Source organism: Oncorhynchus mykiss, chromosome 7 (assembly GCF_013265735.2).
Source record: "Oncorhynchus mykiss isolate Arlee chromosome 7, USDA_OmykA_1.1, whole genome shotgun sequence".
In the NCBI taxonomy this organism is placed as follows: domain Eukaryota; kingdom Metazoa; phylum Chordata; class Actinopteri; order Salmoniformes; family Salmonidae; genus Oncorhynchus; species Oncorhynchus mykiss.
Window position 1 is genome coordinate 41,183,093 of NC_048571.1, and position 22,101 is coordinate 41,205,193.

General features: G+C 44.0%; 1 protein-coding gene across 2 annotated transcripts in view; it reads right to left on the bottom strand.

Annotated features, from left to right (window-relative positions):
- Positions 1-22,101, bottom strand: part of LOC110527764 (chemokine-like protein TAFA-2) — a 192,251-nt gene that overhangs the window by 26,428 nt on the left and 143,722 nt on the right. For both annotated transcript variants that reach the window (XM_021609264.2, XM_021609265.2), the window contains exon 3: positions 536-685. In XM_021609264.2, coding sequence (XP_021464939.1) covers positions 536-685 — 150 coding nt within the window. The remainder of the gene's footprint in view (positions 1-535; positions 686-22,101) is intronic.

Here is a 22,101-nt window from a genome sequence, read left to right on the forward strand (position 1 = left end):
AAGCATACTTACAAAGTTATGGCAAAATGGCTTAAGGACACAAAGTCAAGGTATTGGAGTGGCCATCACAAAGCCCTGACCTCAATCCCATAGAAAATGCATGGGCAGAACTGAGAAGGTGTGTGTGAGCATGGAAGCCTACAAACCTGACTCAGTTACACCAGTTATGTCAGGAGGAATGGGCCAAAATTCACCCAACTTATTGTGGGAATCTTGTGGAAGGCTACCTGAAACATTTGACGCAAGTTAAACAATTTAATGGCAATGCTACCAAATACTAATTGAGTGTATGTAAACTTCTGACCCACTGTGAATGTGACGGAAGTAATAAAAGCTGAAATAAATCATTCTCTCTACAATTATTCTGAAATTTCACATTCATAAAATAAAGTTGCGATCCTAACTGACCTAAGACAGGGATTTTTTTAAAATTAATTGTCAGGAATTGTGAAAAACTGAGTTTAAATGTATTTGGCTAAGGTGTATGTAAACTTCCGACTTCAACTGTATATATATAAATAAAGAATGACCGTACCGTCCACACAAGATGGAGCCGCTCTTGTTGTCCCGGCAACCTGTCCGGGGAAGCAGGAACATTTGACCGTCTGGGATCTCTCCTCAATCTTGTTCTTGTTGCAGCAGCGGTGGGCGGCGATCACTTCACAGGTCCCTGCTTTGACATGCACTGCAAACACAAACAGAGATGGCTCCATGTTCATGGCTCCATATGTACATCAACCCAGCTCTTGCAGACAGCAGACCACATAGGCTAAAGCTGTGTCTGTAAGGACATATCTCAAATTACCCTATTCTCCTTAATGCACTATGCATGTTTGATCCATGTTTGACAAGAGTTACATAGGGCTGTCACATAGGGCTCTGGTCAGAATAGGGCACTATAGAGCACTATATAGAGCAGGGGTATTCAAATCATACGAGGTCCAGAAACTGCTGGTTTTCTGTTCTACTTGATAATTAATTGCACCCACCTGGTATCCAATTCTAAATCAGTCCCTGATAAGAGGGGATTTTTTTTTTTTAAGCAGTGGAACTGGCTTTGAAGTCCATATTTGAACACTACACAGAGTGTATGGCTGCGTTTACAGAGGCAGCCCATTTCAGATATTTTGCCAATTATTAGCATTTCTGATACCTATCTGATCTTTTCACTAATGTGTAAAAAGCAAAGAAACACATGGAATCTGATCTTTTGACTTTAGATTTACACTGCCTCCAAATGACTGCGTTTACACAGGCAGCCCAATTCTGATATTTTTGTTCCATTAATTGCTCTTTTGGCAAGATCTGATTGGTCAAAATACCAATTGGTGAAATAAACATATGAATTTGACTGCCTGGTGAAGCGCAGCCAAAGTGGATCTGAATACTGATACAAACTTGATCCTCTTTATGCAACCTCTGTTTAGATGTACATATCAGTTTTTCTTGTAGAACATGACCTGCCGTTGCCATGAAATCCACCCCATTATTTTAAAGGAATAGTGACAGGAAATAAGCATTCCATCTGTGTGCTTCTTCAGAGGCTACATCAGTGTGAATGCGCAAATCTGATGGGTCACTTGTAAAACTGGATATACCGTAGAAAGAAAATCCGATTTAGGTTCTTATGGTGGCTGTGTAAACAAAACATAAAATATACAATCTTTATATGTACAGTGCCTTCAAAAGGTATTCACACCCCTTTACTTTTTCCACATTTTGTTGTGTTATAGCCTGAATTTAACATTCATAACATTTCGATTTTTATAACTGATTTTTATAACACACAGTACCCCATAAAGTCAAAGTGGAATTGTGTTTTTTTACATTTTTACAAATGAATACAAAATGAAAAGCTGAAATGTCTTGAGTCAATAAGTATTCAACCCCTTTGTTGTGGCAAGCCTAAATAGGTTCAGGAGTAAAAATGTGCTTAACAAGTCAGATAATAAGTTGTATGGAATAACTCTGTGTGCAATAATAGTGTTTGACATGATTTTTGAATGACTACCCCATCTCTGTACTCCACACATACAATGATATATATGTAAGTTCCTTCAGTCGAACAGTGAATTTCAAAAATAGATTCAACATCAACCAGGAAGGATTTCCAATGCCTCACAAAGAAGGGCACCTATTTGTCGATGGGTAAAAAAAAAAGCAGACAGTGGATATATCCCTTTATGCATGGTGAAGTTATTAGTTATAATTTGGATGGTGTATCATTACACCATCCAAATAATACTATTGCGCCGACAGAGATGGTCGCCTCGCGTTCTTAGGAACTATGCAGTATTTTGTTTATTTAAGTACAATTTATCACATTGTTACCCCAGGAAATCTTAATTCGATTATAATCACAGCAGTGTAAATCCCCCCCCAAGCAGACACCTTGACCACCCTGAAAGAACTTCATTGGACTCTATGTAAACTATGTCAATTTTATCAGCATATCGAATGCGCTAACCGGGCTGGCAACATTCTAGATCATTGCTACTCTAACATCCGCGTAGCATACAAAGCCCTCCCTCGCCCTTCTTTCGGCAAATCTGACCACATCTCCATTTTGTTGCTCCCAGCCACAAGACAGAAACTAAAACAGGAAACGCCCGTGCTCGGGTCTGTTCAACGTTGGTCTGACCAATCAGATTCCACGCTTCAAGATTGCTTCGATCACGTGGACTGGGATATGTTCTGGATAGCCTCAGACAACAACATTGATGAATGCGCTGATTCGGTGAGCGAGTTAATTAGCAAGTGCATCGATGATGTTGTACCCACAGTGACTATTAAAACCTTCCCCAACCAGAAACCGTGGATTGATGGCAGCATTCGCGCAAAACTGAAAGCAAGAACCACTGCTTTTAATCATGGCAAGGCAGCCGGAAACATGACTGAAGACAAACTGTGGAGCTATTCCCTCCACAAGGCAATCAAAAAAAGCTAAGCGTCAGTATAGAGACAAAGTTGAGTCACAATACAATGGCTCAGACATGAGACGTATGTGGCAGGGTCTACAGTCAATCACGAATTACAAAAAGAAAACCACCACCGTCGGGGACACAGACGTCTTGCTCCCAGACAAATTAAACAACTTCTTTGCTTGCTTTGAGGACAATACTGTACCACTGACATGGCCCGCTACCAAACCTGTGGGCTCTCCTTCACCGCTGCCAATGTGAGTACAACTCAATCATCAAGTTTGCAGATGACACTACAAGCGGTAGGCTTTATTACCAACAACGACAAGATGGCCTACAGGTAGGAGGTGAGGGCCCTCGGAGTGTGGTGTCAGGAACATAACCTCACACTCAACGTCAACAAAACAGATGATCGTGGATTTCAGGAAACAGCAGAGGGAGCACCCCCCTATCCACATTGACAGGACAGTAGTAGAGAAAGTGGAAAGTTTTAAGTTCCTCGACGTACACTTCACAGACAAACTGAAATGGTCCACCCATACAGACAGTGTGGTGAAGAAGGCGTAACAGTGACTCTTCAGGAACTTTTACAGATGCACAATCAAGAGCATTCTGTCAGGCTATATCACCACCTGGTACGGCAACTGCTCTGCCCACAACCATAAGACTCTCCAGAGGGTAGTGAGGTCTGCACAACACATCACCAGTGGCAAGCTACCTGCTCTCCAGGACACCGACACCACCCGATGTCACAGGAAGGCCAAAAAGATAATCAAGGACAACAACCACCCGAGCCACTGCCTGTTCACCCCACTATCATCCAGAAGGCGAGGTCAGTACAAGTGCATCAAAGCTGGGACCGAGAGACTGAAAAACAGCTTCTATCTCAGGGCCATCAGACTGTTAAACAACCATAGAGTGGCTGCTGCCAACATACTGACTCAAATCTCTAGCCACATTAATAATACAAAATTGGATGTAATAATTGTATCACTAGTCACTTTAAACAATGCCACTTTATATAATGTTTACCTACCCTACATTACTCATCTCATATGTATATACTGTTGTCTATGCCATCTACTGCATCTTGCCTATGTCACACGGCCATCGCTCATCCATATATTTATATGTACACATTCTTATTCATTCCTTTCCACTTGTGTGTATAAGGTAGTTATTGTGAAATTGTTAGATTACTTGTTAGATATTAGTGCATGGTCGGAACTAGAAGCACAAGCATTTCGCTACACACATTAACATCTGCTAACCATTTGTATGTGACAATAACATTTGATTTGATTTATTTGATTACACACAGTCATTACAAAGATACAGGCGTCCTTCCTAACTCAGTTGCCGGAAAGGAAAGAAACCGCTCAGGGATTTTTCCATGACGCAAATGGGGACTACAAAATAGTTTAATGGCTGTGATAGGAGAAAACTGAGGATGGATGAACGACATTGTAATTACTTCACAATATTACCCTAATTGATAGAGTGAAAAGAAGGAAGCCTGTACAGAATAAAACAATTCTCAAAACATGCATCCTGTTTGCAACAAGGCACTAAAGTAATGCTAGAAAAAAATATGTCAAAGCAATTCATTTTGGTCCTGAATACAAAGTGTTATGTTTGGGGCAAATCCAACACAACATATTACTGAGTACCACTCTCCATATTTTCAAGCATGGTGGTGGCTGCATCATGATATGGGTATGCATGTAATCGTTAAGGACTGGGCAGTTCTTCAGGATATAAAAATATATTAAATGGAGCTAAGCAGAGACAAAATCCTAAAGGAAAACCTGATTCAACCTACTTTTCACCAGTCACTGGGAGATGAATTCACCTTCCAGCAGGACAATAACCTAAAACACAAGGCCAAATCTACACTGGATTTTCTTACCAAGAAGACAGTGAATGTTCAAGAGTGGCCACTTTGACTTAAATCTACTTGAAAATCTATGGCAAGACCTGAAAATGGTTGTCTAGCATTGATCAACAACTAATTTGACAGAGCTTAAAGAATTTTGAAAAGAATAATGGGCAAACATTGTACAATCCAGGTATGGAAAGCTCTTAGAGTCTTACTCAGAAAGACTCACAGCTGTAATCTCTGCCAATGGTGCTTCTGCAAAGTATTGACTTAGGGGTGTGAATACTTACAGTACCCGTTGAAATGGTGGAACACACCTACTCATTCAAGGGTTGTTCTTTATTTTTACTATTTTGTAGAACTACATTGTAGAATAACAGTTAAGACATCAAGTGTTAAAGAAATGAAAAATTATTCAAAGAGATTCTTCAAAGCAGCCACCCTTTGCCTTGTAGCCACCCTTTGCATTCTCTAAACCAGCTTCATGAGGTAGTCACCTGGAATGCATTTCAATTAATAGGTGTGCTTTGTTAAAAGTTAATTGGTTTACCCCTTTTTCTCCCCAATTTTGTGGTATCCAATTGTTTCAGTAGCTACTATCTTGTCTCATCGCTACAACTCCCGTACGGGCTCGGGAGAGATTGAAGGTTGAAAGTCATGCGTCCTCCGATACACAACCCAACCAAGCCGCACTACTTCTTAACACAGCGCCATCCAACCCGGATGCCAGCCGCACCAATGTGTCGGAGGAAACACCGTGCCCCTGGCAACCTTGGTTAGCACGCACTGCACTAACCAAGGTTGAGCTAATCAGTTGTATTGTGACAAGATATGGATGGTATACAGAAGATAGCCCTATTTGGTAAATACCAAGTCCATATTATGGCAAGAACAGCTCAAATAAGCAAAGAGAAACGACAGTCAATCAATACTTTAAAACATGAAGGTCAGTCAATCCGGATAATTTCAACTTTGAAAGTTTCTTCAAGTGCAGTCGCAAAACCATCAACCGCAATGATGAAACTGGCTCATGTCTCATGACGACTGCCAGAGGAAAGGAAGACACAGAGTTACCTCTGCTGGCAAGGATAGGTTTATTAGAGTTACCAGCCTCAGAAATTGCAGCCCAAATAAAAGCTTCACAGAGTTCAAGAAAGAGACACTTGCTTGGGCCAAGAAACACGAGCAATGGACATTAGACCGGTGGAAATCATCAAATCAAATCAAATTGAGTTACCCAGCCTAAAACCCCAAACAGCAAGCAATGCAGGTGTAGAATCACGGTGGCTAGGAAAAACTCCCTAGAAAGGCCAAAACCTAGGAAGAAACCTAGAGAGGAACCAGGCTATGAGGGGTGGCCAGTCCTCTTCTGGCTGTGCCGGGTGGAGATTATAACAGAACATGGCCAAGATGGTCAAATGTTCATAAATGACCAACATGGTCAAATAATAATAATCCCAGTAGTTGTCGAGGCTGCAACAGGAGTAAATGTCAGTTGGCTTTTCATAGCCGATCATTGAGAGTATCTCTACCACCTGCTGTCCCTAGAGAGTTGAAAACAGCGGGTCTGGGACAGGTAGCACGTCCGGTGAACAGGTCAGGGTTCCAAATCTGTCCTTTGGTCTGATGAGTACATCTGTGAGATTTTTGGTTCCAACTACCGTGACTTTGTGAGAAGCAGAGTAGGTGAACGGATGATCTCTGCATGTGTGCCTCCCAACGTGTAGCATGGAGGAGGAGGTGTGAAAGTGTAGCGGTGGTTTGCTGGTGACGCTGTCAGCGATTTATTCAGAATTCAAGGCACACTTAACCAGCATGGCTACCACAGAATTCTGCAGCGATACGCCATGGTTTGCGCTTAGTGGGACTATCATTTGTTTTTCAACTGGACAATGGCCCAACACAACACCAAGCTGTGTAAGGGTTATTTGACCAAGAAGGAGAATGATGGAGTGCTGCATCAGATGACCTGGCCTCCACAATCACCCGAACTTAACCCAATTGAGATGGTTTGGGATGAGTTGAACCGCAGAGTGAAGGAAAAGCAGCCAACAAGTGCTCAGCATATGTGGGAACTCCGTCAAGAATGTTGGAAAATCTGTTGATTTGTTTAACACTTTTTTGGTTACTACATGATTCCATATGTGTTATTTCATAGTTTTGATATCTTCACTATTATTCTACAATGTAGAAAATAATAAAAAATAATTAAATGGAATGAGTAGGTATGTCCAAACTTTTGACTGGTACTGTATGTAGATTGAATAATTTTGTATTTCATTTTCAATAAATTTAAAAAAATTATCTAAAAACATGTTTACACTTTGTCATTATGGGTTATTGTGTGTAAAAAAATTTTAATCAAATTTGAATTCAGGCTGTAACACAACAAAATGTGGAATAAGTCAAAGGGTATGAATACTTTCTGAAGGCACTGTCTGTACCCTACAGAGCCTAATCTTATAGAAATTGGTAGCTTGATTGGGAATACTTTTCCTGACCTTAAAAGGCCTTTGGGGAAGCCAGAGAAGAGTGGGGAGGAGGAAGTGTATTTGAACCTACCAAGCAGGGACATCTATAGAGCTGACCTGCAGCTCATGCACAGATACATCTCTGACGTACAGTCATGGTTAAATTGTGCTCCGTGTAGGGGGCCTTTTCTTTCTTGCACCTGATGTATTATGCATAAGAAAAATTCTTCTTTACGAGCTGAGAGGGCCACATCTTCCATGGTGAGAACACGGACAATATAGTAATTGCTTCATGAAGTAAGAGATAACCTCATATTAAAGTAACCCATATAGATTGACGCTGAATTATTAATTCCAAGTATAAAATGGAGACCGTGGAGATGAGTGAACTAGGAATGCAACAATGACACAGCATCGTCAGCAGAAATACGTTGTCGATGGTGTGTTTTCAAATGGGTCCTTTGATGAAAGGAATCGTGGAGTGAACATCTAATAACATTTTATTTGTCACATACGCCAAATACAACAAGGGTAGATCTTACTTACTTATGCTTACTTACGAGTCTTTAACCAATAACCTTTGAAAAGCGAAACTACGAAAAATGTGCTAAATAAACTAAAGGAAAAGTAGTAACACTGTAAAATAACAATAACGAGGCTATATAAAAGGGGTACCGGTACCGATTCGATGTGCAGGGGTAAGGGTTAGTCGAGGTAAGTAAGGTAATATTTACATGTAGGTAGAGGTTGTTAAAGGCTTTGGTTTTTCCATTTATGGTTTGAGGTTGGACTTTAGCACGTATAGCTCGTTAGTACGTAGGGTGCACCGATTGGTGTCTCCTCGTTAGTTCACTTGTGTTACACCTGTGCTGGTTACCATTTCATTTGTGGGAAGCTGTGTCATCTGTGCTGGCCCAGGTGCTCCAGTTGTCTTGATAGATGCGGAAGGTCAACACTTTTAGTTGGTGCTCCTGATTTTGTTTTCTTGACAAACAAGCCTTTATCTGAGTTCCCTGATTTTGTTTTGCTCCACCTTTTTGGTTGGCTTCCCGTCTTTAAGTTTGGTGTGGGTTTATCTTTTGTTTGCCTATTCTTGGGCAAATTTCGTGGGCACTCATGGTGGGTGTTTTTTAGGTTCCAGTAGTTGTTGCTAGTCAACTTTCAGTGGACACCCCCATGAGTGTCTTTTCAGAACCCCACCTAAAACCCCACCCGTTTTATTTTGGTTGTTGTCTGTGACTCTTTGTTAGTTCCCCCTTCTGTTTAAACGACTTGCTCACGTAACGGTAAAATGACTGGGCATAGATAATAAACAGAGAGTAGCAGAAGTGTGTGTGTGTGTGTGTGTGTGTGTGTGTGTGTGCGTGTGTGTGTGCGTGTGTGCGTGCGTGTGTGCGTGCGTGCGTGCGTTTGTGTGGTATCAATATGCATGTGTGTTTTGTGTGTGATGGAGTGTCAGTGTAGAGTTAATCAAGACTGTGCAAGAGAGTCAGGGCAAAAAATTATAATAAAACAATTAAAAGGAAATAGTCCTGGCAGCCATTTGATTAACTGTTCAGCAGTCTTTTGGCTTGGGGTAGAATCTGTTAAGGAGTATTTTGGTCCCAGATTTGGCACTCTGGTACAGCTTGCCATGTGGTAGCAGAGAGAACAGTCTATGACTTGGGAGGCTGGAGTCATTGACAATTTTTAGGGCCTTCCTCTGACACCGCCTGGTATAGAGGTCCTGGAAGCTCGGCCCCAGTGATGCACTTGGCTGTACGCACTACACAATGTAGTGCCTTGCAGTTGCCATACCAAGTGGTAATGCAACCACTCAGGATGCTTTCGATGGTGCAGCTGTATAACTTGTGGAGGATTTGAGGTCCCATGTCAAATTTTGCAGCCCATCAGCAAATCCAGAATATTCTTGCAGAGGGAGGTGTTCATTCTTTTTGCTGGGAGAGCTGCTGCCGTGTTGTCAGAGAGAATATTGCTGCACCGCTTCCTCGCTTCCAGATTTGGCCTGCAGTAACTTTGAAGAGACGTTTCTAATCTGTGTCCACAGACATATATTATTTATTGTGCCTCTAGTCCGGCATCTGAGAGTTTCTGGATCATGGTGGTTCAGAGACAGTGATAAGTGTAAATCTGCGACATGCCAGCTATTTCGCAGATCTTTGTCAAAATTGTTGCGAGCATGTTCATGACAATCTGCTTTTTTGTGTACTTGAAACATATTAGACAAAATAACATTAGCTAATAGTTAGGCCTACATAGCTACTGGTTAAATTGTTAGGGTACATTAGAATGATTTAGCTAGCTACTTAACAGTTATATACCATATATATATCTGTTCACTGGTGGGCAGCTTTGTTGGGCCCCACTTTAATCAACTTTTTAATTACGCTGACAAACACATTACTCTTTGTGAATTCAGTATCTTTCTGTATACTCCATGCCAAACTGAGATAGGGGTCGTTGATATGTCGGTTCCAACTAGCTCTGAGTCCAGCGTAGCTGCTAAATCCTATATTCTTCACCATTCATGTTTCTCACTGAACCATAAAAGTCCCGTAGAATGTCTTTCAGCTCTGTTTTTATAGTATTCCCAAACTCACAATGTATCCCTATTTTTTTCACACAAGTCAGTGAAGCAGGTCGGTGCCCACTTTGTTTATTTCACAATGTTCTTTTCGTTTCGCTTTCTCTCAAGTTAATCTAAACGCTTCTTTCCTACATCGGCATGACAAACTATTGTTGATCTAGCCATTTTATCGAGGTAAAAAGGCACAAAGATATCAAGGTGAAAAGGCTAAACATCATAGTCATGGTATACGGTCTAACATACACAAGGCTAAATGCTGTTTTAGCCAATCAGCATCCTGTATCCAAACTACCTGGTTTATAATGCAGTTTTTAATGTCCCGTTGATAGAATAGTCTCGAACGGAGCTCATCCAGTTTATTCTCCAGTGAGAATTTTCTTAAATACTTCCTTATGGCACAGGCCATAAGTGTTACGGTGAGTGAATGAGGACCCAAAAGCGAACTAACTTAAACAAGCTTCTTTAATAACCAAACATAGGTAGGCTCAGATAGACCGGCAGATTCCGACAGGACAGGACAAGGTTACAGCAAACATGACGATAGTCTGGCTCAGGCATGAAACACAACAAACAAGAATCCGACAAGGACAGGAGCAGAAACAGAGAGAGATATAGGGACCTAATCAGAGGGAAAAAGGGAACAGGTGGGAAAAGGGGTGACGAGGTGGTTAGGAGGAGACAAGGCACAGCTGGGGGAAAGAGGGGGAGAAAAGGTAACCTAACAACGACCAGCAGAGGGAGACAGGGTGAAGGGAAAGGACAGAGACAAGACACAACATGACAGTACATGACAGTACCCCCCCACTCACCGAGCGCCTCCTGGCGCACTCGAGGAGGAAACCTGGCGGCAACGGAGGAAATCCTCGATCAGCGCACGGTCCAGCACGTCCCGAGAGGGAACCCAACTCCTCTCCTCAGGACCGTACCCCTCCCAATCTACGAGGTACTGGTGACCACGGCCCCGAGGACGCATGTCCAAAATTCTACGGACCCTGTAGATGGGTGCGCCCTCGACAAGGATGGGGGGGGGGGGGGGAAGACGAGCGGGGGCGCGAAGGACGGGCTTGATGCAGGAGACATGGAAGACCGGGTGGACGCGACGAAGGTATCGCGGAAGAAGAAGTCGAACTGCGACAGGATTAATGACCCGAGAAATACGGAACGGACCAATGAACCGCGGGGTCAACTTGCGAGAAGCCGTCTTAAGGGGAAGGTTCTGAGTGGAGAGCCAAACTCTCTGACCGCGACAATATCTAGGACTCTTAGTTCTACGCTTATTAGCAGCCCTCACAGTCTGCGTCCTATAACGGCAAAGTGCAGACCTGACCCTCTTCCAGGTGCGCTCGCAACGTTGGACAAAAGCCTGAGCGGAGGGGACGCTGGACTCGGCGAACTGAGATGAGAACAGCGGAGGCTGGTACCCGAGGCTACTCTGAAAAGGAGATAGCCCGGTCGCAGACGAAGGAAGCGAGTTGTGGGCGTATTCTGCCCAGGGGAGCTGTTCTGACCAAGACGCAGGGTTGCGAAAAGAAAGACTGCGTAAGATGCGACCAATAGTCTGATTGGCCCGTTCTGCTTGACCGTTAGACTGGGGGTGAAAGCCGGAAGAGAGACTGACGGAAGCCCCAATCAAACGGCAAAACTCCCTCCAAAATTGAGACGTGAATTGCGGACCTCTGTCCGAAACGACGTCTGACGGAAGGCCATGAATTCTGAAAACATTCTCGATGATGATTTGTGCCGTCTCTTTAGCAGAAGGAAGCTTAGCAAGGGGAATGAAATGAGCCGCCTTAGAGAACCTATCGACAACCGTAAGAATAACAGTCTTCCCCGCTGACGAAGGCAGTCCGGTGACAAAATCTAAGGCGATGTGAGACCACGGTCGAGAGGGAATAGGAAGCGGCCTGAGACGGCCGGCAGGAGGAGAGTTACCGGACTTAGTCTGCGCGCAGACCGAACAAGCAGCCACGAAACGACGCGTGTCATGCTCCCGGGTGGGCCACCAAAAACGCTGGCGAATGGAAGCAAGCGTACCCCGAACGCCAGGGTGGCCGGCTAACTTGGCAGAGTGAGCCCACTGAAGAACGGCCAGACGAGTAGGAACGGGAACGAAAAGAAGGTTCCTAGGACAAGCGCGCGGCGACGGAGTGTGAGTGAGCGCTTGCTTTACCTGCCTCTCAATTCCCCAGACAGTCAACCCGACAACACGCCCCTCAGGGAGAATCCCCTCGGGGTCAGTGGAGGCTACTGAAGAACTGAAGAGACGAGACAAAGCATCAGGCTTGGTGTTCTTAGAGCCCGGACGATAAGAAATCACGAACTCGAAACGAGCGAAAAACAGCGCCCAACGCGCCTGACGCGCATTAAGTCGTTTGGCAGAACGGATGTACTCAAGGTTCCTATGGTCAGTCCAAACGACAAAAGGAACGGTCGCCCCCTCCAACCACTGTCGCCATTCGCCTAGGGCTAACCGGATGGCGAGCAGTTCGCGGTTACCCACATCATAGTTACGTTCCGACGGCGACAGGCGATGAGAAAAATACGCGCATGGGTGGACCTTGTCGTCAGAGAGGGAGCGCTGAGAAAGAATGGCTCCCACGCCCACCTCTGACGCGTCAACCTCGACAACGAACTGTCTAGAGACGTCAGGTGTAACAAGGATAGGAGCGGATGTAAAACGATTCTTGAGGAGATCAAAAGCTCCCTGGGCGGAAACGGACCACTTAAAGCACGTCTTGACAGAAGTAAGGGCTGTGAGAGGAGCTGCCACCTGACCGAAATTACGGATGAAACGACGATAGAAGTTCGCGAAGCCGAGAAAGCGCTGCAGCTCGACGCGTGACTTAGGGACGGGCCAATCAATGACAGCTTGGACCTTAGCGGGATCCATCTTAATGCCTTCAGCGGAAATAACAGAACCGAGAAATGTGACGGAGGAGGCATGAAAAGTGCACTTCTCAGCCTTCACAAAAAGACAATTCTCTAAAAGGCGCTGGAGGACACGTCGAACGTGCTGAACATGAATCTGGAGTGACGGTGAAAAAATCAGGATATCGTCAAGGTAAACGAAAACAAAGATGTTCAGCATGTCTCTCAGGACATCATTGACTAATGCCTGAAAGACAGCTGGAGCGTTAGCGAGGCCGAAAGGAAGAACCCGGTATTCAAAGTGCCCTAACGGAGTGTTAAACGCCGTCTTCCACTCGTCCCCCTCCCTGATGCGCACGAGATGGTAAGCGTTACGAAGGTCCAACTTAGTGAAAAACCTGGCTCCCTGCAGGATCTCGAAGGCTGAAGACATAAGAGGAAGCGGATAACGATTCTTCACTGTTATGTCATTCAGCCCTCGATAATCTATGCAGGGGCGCAGAGACCCGTCCTTCTTCTTGACAAAAAAAAACCCCGCTCCGGCGGGAGAGGAGGAGGGGACTATGGTACCCGCGTCAAGAGCTACAGACAAATAATCTTCGAGAGCCTTACGTTCGGGAGCCGACAGAGAGTATAGTCTACCCCGGGGGGGGGTGGTTCCCGGAAGGAGATCAATACTACAATCATACGACCGGTGTGGAGGAAGAGAGGTGGCCCTGGACCGACTGAACACCGTGCGCAGATCGTGATATTCCTCCGGCACCCCTGTCAAATCACCAGGCTCCTCCTGTGAAGAAGAGACAGAGGAAACAGGAGGGATAGCAGACATTAAACATTTCACATGACAAGAGACGTTCCAGGAGAGGATAGAATTACTAGACCAATTAATGGAAGGATTATGACAAACTAGCCAGGGATGGCCCAAAACAACAGGTGTAAAAGGTGAACGAAAAATTAAAAAAGAAATGGTTTCACTATGATTACCAGAAACAGTGAGGGTTAAAGGTAGCGTCTCACGCTGAATCCTGGGGAGAGGACTACCATCCAGGGCGAACAAGGCCGTGGACTCCCTTAACTGTCTGAGAGGAATGTCATGTTCCCGAGCCCAGGTCTCGTCCATAAAACAGCCCTCCGCCCCAGAGTCTATTAAGGCACTGCAGGAAGCTGACGAACCGGTCCAGCGTAGATGGACCGACAAGGTAGTGCAGGATCTTGAAGGAGAGACAGGAGTAGTAGCGCTCACCAGTAGCCCTCCGCTTACTGATGAGCTCTGGCTTTTACTGGACATGAAGTGACAAAATGACCAGCAGAACCGCAATAGAGACAGAGGCGGTTGGTGATTCTCCGTTCCCTCTCCTTAGTCGAGATGCGGATACCTCCCAGCTGCATAGGCTCAGCTCCCGAGCCGGCAGAGGAAGATGGTAGTGATGCGGAGAGGGGGGCAACGGAGAGCGCGAGCTCCTTTCCACGAGCTCGGTGACGAAGATCAACCCGTCGCTCAATGCGAATAGCGAGTTCAATCAAGGAATCCACGCTGGAAGGAACCTCCCGGGAGAGAATCTCATCCTTTACCTCTGCGCGGAGACCCTCCAGAAGACGAGCGAGCAAGGCCGGCTCGTTCCAGCCACTGGAGGCAGCAAGAGTGCGAAACTCAATAGAGTAGTCAGTTATGGATCGATTGCCTTGACATAGGGAAGACAGGGCCCTGGAAGCCTCCTCCCCAAAAACAGATCGATCAAAAACCCGTATCATCTCCTCCTTAAAGTCCTGATACTGGTTAGTACACTCAGCCCTTGCCTCCCAGATTGCCGTGCCCCACTCACGAGCCCGTCCAGTAAGGAGAGATATGACGTAGGCGACACGAGCAGTGCTCCTGGCGTAAGTGTTGGGCTGGAGAGAAAACACAATATCACACTGGGTGAGGAACGAGCGGCATTCAGTGGGCTCCCCAGAGTAACACGGCGGGTTATTGATTCTGGGCTCCGGAGATTCGAAAGCCCTGGAAGTGGCCGGTGGATCGAGGCGGAGATGGTGAACCTGTTCTGTGAGGTTGGAGACTTGGGTGGCCAGGGTCTCAACGGCATGTCGAGCAGCAGACAATTCCTGCTCGTGTCTGCCTAGCATCGCTCCCTGGATCTCGACGGCTGAGTGGAGAGGATCCGAAGTCGCTGGGTCCATTCTTGGTCGGATTCTTCTGTTACGGTGAGTGAATGAGGACCCAAAAGCGAACTAACTTAAACAAGCTTCTTTAATAACCAAACATAGGTAGGCTCAGATAGACCGGCAGATTCCGACAGGACAGGACAAGGTTACAGCAAACATGACGATAGTCTGGCTCAGGCATGAAACACAACAAACAAGAATCCGACAAGGACAGGAGCAGAAACAGAGAGAGATATAGGGACCTAATCAGAGGGAAAAAGGGAACAGGTGGGAAAAGGGGTGACGAGGTGGTTAGGAGGAGACAAGGCACAGCTGGGGGAAAGAGGGGGAGAAAAGGTAACCTAACAACGACCAGCAGAGGGAGACAGGGTGAAGGGAAAGGACAGAGACAAGACACAACATGACAGTACATGACAATAAGAAAGACAACAAAATGATGTTTGACTCCAGATTTAAAGACATGTGTATGGCACATATTATGCTATTTACCGAATTAGCCTTTTTATATATTTAGAATAATCATTTACCACAGGTGAATACACCCTTTAATGTATGTACACATTTACCACAGGTGAATATAGAATTTATGTACACATTTGTCTTTTTAGATTAAATACAAAATCTATTTGTGTCTATTTAATATGCATTACCTTTCTTCTTAGTAGTCTTATGTGAAAGTCTTTAGTTATTTGAACATCATTGTCAGGGCTAGAGAGGGAGTAAATGATGAAAAGTTTCATTGTTCTTTTCAGATCAGCCTTAATTATGTCCGTAAAGATTTTCAATTTAGGACCTGAGTTGAAAATAGATTGAAAACGGGCCTCCATCTTGACATTAGTGAGCGATCCAAAAATCTCATCTACAACATTAAAAACATTTTGTTTCCAATCAATAAGGGGTCATTCACATTCCAACAAAAGTCCAGTCAACAATTGGCGATTGAGTGCTTTCCAGCCAACACTAACTACTGATGCAAACACAGGTGAGGATCTTCGCCTGTGATGTGATTATGTTTAAGCCATAGGCACACCCCTGGGTCAAAGTTAATTTCCAAAGTATCAATTGCTCAAATTGAATACTCAAAGTTTCTTGAAGAGGGAGAGTTAGCTCCATGTGACTGATAGGCAATCAATAACGGTCTAGTAGAGCTCGGTGACACTCATTATTGGAAGATAAACAGAACAACTGAATATCTGAGTTGAAGGAAATGATCTGGTATGTGATCAAGAGGAGAATTTGAGAACACCCAAGAGATTCAAACTGTGAAATAACATAATAATAATAGCTGCATGTATTCATTTGATCAACTTGTTCACTAGAAAGTGCAGTCAGCATTTTACCTCAGAGAAACGACTCCGCTTCACCCCTCAAACCTCCAACTGAGCAGCCATGTCCGCTAGCCGAGTCGTTCGGCCTCTCCAGCCTTCTCTGGCCAAGGTCACTGATTCGGGAGTCAAACCTCACACCAGGCCATGTGGGCAGCAGGGAGGGGGGAGGTGAGGGTGGTTATGGGATGTATTACAGGGGTTAGGTGAGGGGTGAGGCAAGCCTTGGCTGGTAACTATGCACAACAATGCACAGGCCATAAGCAGGTTGACTGCTGATACTGATCGAATACCCTCAGCCGATGGCCCTTGGGAGAAGGTGAAAGCAAAGGGTGGGAAATATGGGAAATATGATGGGCTGGATGCCCATTATATACCATCAGGCTCTTTAGGATCTCTTTGAGATCAATGGAGAGGATGCATAGTGCAACAATACTAATAGTATGGGATAATGCTCAATGTGCCAGCTAGATAGAAGCTGCCTCTACTTCTCCTGAAATGTTGTCCTGCTGTGCTCATCCAGACAACTGGGCAAATGGCTCCCCACACTTTTGATCAATATGTTTAACTTAAAGCACTTAGGATTGTCATCATTTAATATCACCCAGCACCCACATCAGCAGGAAGGATTGAGGAGCAGGGTTGCAGGCAACACTAACGAGGACTGGCAAGAGGTCCGGACCTCCAGGCAATTGATAGCACTTTTAGCACAGTGCTCCTCTCTGCAATCAAATTCATTGATCCCTGATTGATAAGTGCCAACATGTATCCAGAAGTTATGTGGAGCTATGATTCACAGAAGAGAGAAACCCTGATAAATCTAAGGGAGGCAAGTAGCGTCTATTGGGGGTATTTTATCATTGAACTAAACTGACAAGTATTTGCGAACACGCAAAATGATTTAACATTTAAAATAATCTACACATTGGACCTGCAGTTTGAAAATGCTCTTTACTGCCATACACATTTAATGTTATAAATAAGTGCATACTGTATGCTTGTGTTATTGAATGAATCAAATGTAAATTACGCTCTCCTTTCAATTTCCCTGCTCAATTTTCATCAATAGTTTTCCTCAAAAAGTAATGAGGCAAGTCAGTTAAGAACACATTTTTATTTACAATGACGGCCTACCGGGGAACAGTGGGTTAATTGCCTTGTTCAGAATGATAGGTTTTTACCTTGTCAGCTCGGGGATTTGATCCTGCAACCTTTTGGTTACTGGCCCAACACTCTACCCACTAGGCTACTTGCCAACCCAACATGATGACAAATAACAAACAAAAAAACAAATGGAAAAAATAACCACATCTCCTGTGAGTTTATTCATGATATTTGTTCATGGGGAAATTAGCCTTGCAGTGTGGCAGTCACTTGTCTTTCAGCACAGAAATTATAGACCTTGTGTTCCCCAAATTGACTCTGCATTTGTTTTCCGCAGTGTACAAAACACTGACAGAGGTTGAGGTTGAGAAAGTCAAGCCACAACAGAAATAAAGGAAATTCAGCATTGAACCTAAGAACCATGAAAACAGTATCACTCAGAAAAATTGAATTTCAGTTCATACATCATCATAGATAAAAATAAATGTATCTATTAACTTGTCAGTCATACTTAGTGATAATAGCGCAGACAATTGATGCACATGCATCATAAAATAATAGTCATCATGGAAAATCCATCTCAAGTTACATTTAATGAAACTATCCAAGGCTGCTCTTAGTTGGTCATTAATCTCTGTTAACTCATATGTAAAATGTTGCATAATTTGGTCAGCTGCATGACAAACCTCTGAGTTCATACTTGTTAGAAATGTATGATATTTAAATCGATAGATTCTGTAGTTACAAAAGCTTAACTGTAATGAGGTTAAAGGTGTTTAGAGCACTATTTAAGATACAGTAGGATCTCAAACAAGACCCATTCAGATAGGAATACTACAGTTGAAGTCAGAAGTTAACAAACACTTAGGTTGGAGTCATTAAAACTTGTTTTTCAACCACATTTCATGTTAACAAACTATAATTTTGGCAGATTATTTCACTTATAATTCACTGTATCACAATTCCAGTGCGTAAGAAGTTTACATACACTAAGTTGACTGTGCCTTTAAACAGCTTTAAACAGCATAAGGGCTCCCTTATGGGGACAAACCGAAGAACCCTATATGGTTCTACTTTACGTTTTTTTTTCTAAGAGTGTACATGCGCACTAAAGCACCAGTATGTGAACAATTCAAATCCAATGGCAAGCCACAGGATTATACTGTATAAATATAATTTCTCTTTGAAAGATTCTGCCGCTTCACATCACACACAGTAAAGTGTATTCTAACTCATCTAATCCTGTAAAGTGATGATCAGTTGCACTAGCCCCAGCACGTCCTCACACTCATTACTCACTCACAGACACTGCTGAAGGCAGAAAAAGCTTTTTGGAGAAGTACAGAAAGAGAGAGAGAGGCAGCCCAATTACCTGTAATCGCCACAGCAATTTACAGCCAGTCACTTATGAACTAATGGCAGAACCAACCTGGCCATTTGGGCTGCGGGGGAGCAGAGATCAAACAAACTCACTCCACACAGGACCCAGGCTGGACATCACTATCAGGGATGCTGAGCTAGTAGGCCTATCCTAAATGTTCAAGTTGAATTAACATCACAAATGTAATGTAATTCCCTGACCGTCTTGTTGACAGGAATAGTCTGTGTCTGTATTTCTGACAGACAGGAAACAAACTTATCTGCCCACTGAGGCACGAATCCTCTGGTTTAGCTTCACTGACTTATTTTTTGAACCAGAAAAGTAAGATGTGAAACCAGAAATCTAAATGTGCTTAACCTTATTTCCTGTTTGAGCTGATCTCTCTTTTCAACCCACGGAATAGGGAGGCTAAATCACAACACTGAACAGAGTCACCGGGCGTGGGCCCAGACCACAGCATCCATCAAAACATGTAGACAATAGAAGCACAGCATGAATAAATGATGACTAAATTGTACGCTCAAGCTGCTCATGAACCATTTAAGACTAAGGAGAGCTCGTACAATACAGTACAGCCAGTAAATGCTGAATATACGACTGCCTGTCTGCTCTCCAACTCTGGTCTGACCAATTGGAATGCTTGCTTCAAGAGTGTTTTGATCATGTGGACTGTAATGTATACTGTTCATCAGGAAGTGAAGAGGGGATGTTGTTCCCACCACAACGATTAAAAACCTATCCAAACCAAAAACCGTGGATAGATTGCAGCATTCGTGCCATCTAAAACTGAAAGCGCAAACCACAGCATTTAACCACGGCATGTGGCAGGGACTCCAGACAATCACGGATTTAAAAGGGAAAACCAGCCACGTTGCGGACACCCCAACTTCTTGCTACCAGACAAGCTAAACACCTTCTTCGCCCGCTTTTAGGAAAACACAGTGCTGCTGACGCGGGCCACCGCTGTTCCCAAGGACGGTATGCTCTCATTCTCCATGGCCGACATGAGTAAGACATTTAAGCGTGTTAACACTTGCAAGGCTGCCGGCCCAATCACCATCACACTACACACTGCCCTAGACAACAACACCTCCACTATGCTGATCCTCACACAGGGGCCCCTCAAGTTTGTGTGCTCAGCTCCCTCCTGTACTTTCTGTTCACCCATGACTGCGTGGCCACGCACGTCTCCAACTCAATCATCAAGTTTGCAGACGACACAACATTGGTAGGCCTGATTACCAACAAAGATGAGACAGCCTACAGGGAGGAGATGAGGGCCCTGGCGGAGTGGTGCCAGGAAAATTATCTCTCCCTCAACATCAACAAAATGAAGGAGCTGATTGTGGACTTCAGGAGAAAGCAGAGGGAGCACACCCCCATCTACATCGTTGGGGCTGCAGTGGAGAAAGTTTCAAGTTCCTCGGCATACACATCACTGACAATCTGAAATGGTCAAGGCACAGCACTGCCTCTTCAACCTCCGGAGGCTGAAGAAATTTGTCTTGGCCCCTAAGATCCTCACAAACTTTTACAGATGCACCATTGAGAGCATCCTGTCGGGCTGTATCACCGCCTAGTACGGCAACTGCAACATCCGCAACTGCAGGGCTTTCCAGAGGGTGGTGCCCAACTCATCAGTGCACACTGCCTGCCCTCCAGGACAGCTACAGCACCCCAGTGTCACAGGAAGGCCAATAAGATAATCAAGGACACCCGAGCTATGGCCTGTGCACCCCACTACCATCCAGAAGGCAAGGTCAGTACAAGTGCATCATAGATGGGACAGACAGACTGAAAAACAGCTTCTATCTCAAGGCCATCAGACTGTTAAGTAGTCACCACTAGCGGCCTCTGCCCAGTACCCTGCCCTGAACTTTAGTCTCTGTCACTAGCCGGCTACCATCCAGTTACTCAACCCCACACCTTAGAATGCTGGTGCCTGTGTAAATAGTCATGGAACACTGGTCACTTTCATAATGTTTACATACTGTTTTACTCACTTCATATGTACATAATTTATTCTAGTCCAGGCCTATCCTATTTAGCTATTTCTGTACTTAAACTACTCTATCATATGTATTCATCAGATAAAATAAATATTCTATCCATATACTGTCCATAATGTCATCCCAACATACAGTACCAGTCAACAGTTTGGACACACCTACTCACTCCAGGGTTTTTCTTAATTTGTACTATTTTCTACATTGTAGAATAATAGTGAAGACATCAAAACTTTGAAATAACACATATGGAATCATGTAGTCACCAAAATGTTTTTAAACAAATCAAAATATATTCTTCAAAGTTGCCACCCTTGCCTTGATGACAGCTTTGCACACTCTTGGCATTCTCTCAACCAGCTTCATGAGGTAGTCACCTGGAATGCATTAAAATTAACAGGTGTGCCTTGTTAAAAGTTCATTTGTGGAGCTTCTTTCATCCTATTATACTCCAGACTCCGACATTGCTCCTCCTAATATTTCTATATTTCTTAATTCCTTTCTTTTACATTTTAGAGTTGTTTGTAATGTTGTTTACTGTTTGATATTACTGCACTGTTGGAGCTAGGAACACAAGCATTTCGCTACACCCGCATCTGCTAAATATGTGTATGAGAACAATGCAATTGTATTTTATTTTCTGTCTATTGTATTGTCAATAGTCCAAGCAGTGATATAATACCTGGGATCGAGCCTAAAGTCCTCATAACGCAAGGTAAACATTTCCAAATGGAAAAACAAAGGGAGGACAGAGAGAAGGGGAGAGATGTTTGGACTAGGTGAAAGAGGTATATGAAAAAGAGATAGTGGAGATAGTTTTTTTCCACCTCTATCTTGTTAAAGCATATAAAGCAGGCATAGAAATATTGGTTATCTGAGATATTTATCCCGCAAGCTTTCTAAGTCTCAGAAGACCTGTGCTTAATTGGTTTATGGTATTCTGAAGACATTGACTCATATCTCTCCAGCTGTAAACCTGCTGAGTTTGAAAATCACACTTGGTTGTACCCTGTAAATAAGTCCACATCACAGAGACAGGCTAGAGAAAACTCCACAGACTTAAAAGACAAGTCTCTCTGAGCATACTTGCACAGTAGGTCTACTGCCACTGTTCAATAGTTTTACCTGTGCAACAAAACAAAACAATAGAAGACTGTTGTCATGACTGTCCGGTGAGGATCCGGATTGGGTCAGATCACCAGACCCTCTGTCATCCACAGGGTGGAGGAGGAGGGAGCTGGAGGGGCGTTTATAGCTCACACCCTGTCGTAAATTAAAGGAGAGGAGATCCAAAATCACAACCCTCTCCAAATGAACACAGGAATGTTCCTTTGTCGCCAAAGACGTTTCCAGCTGAAAATAACAGGTTCTAAAGTGAATACTGTAAAAATATTCC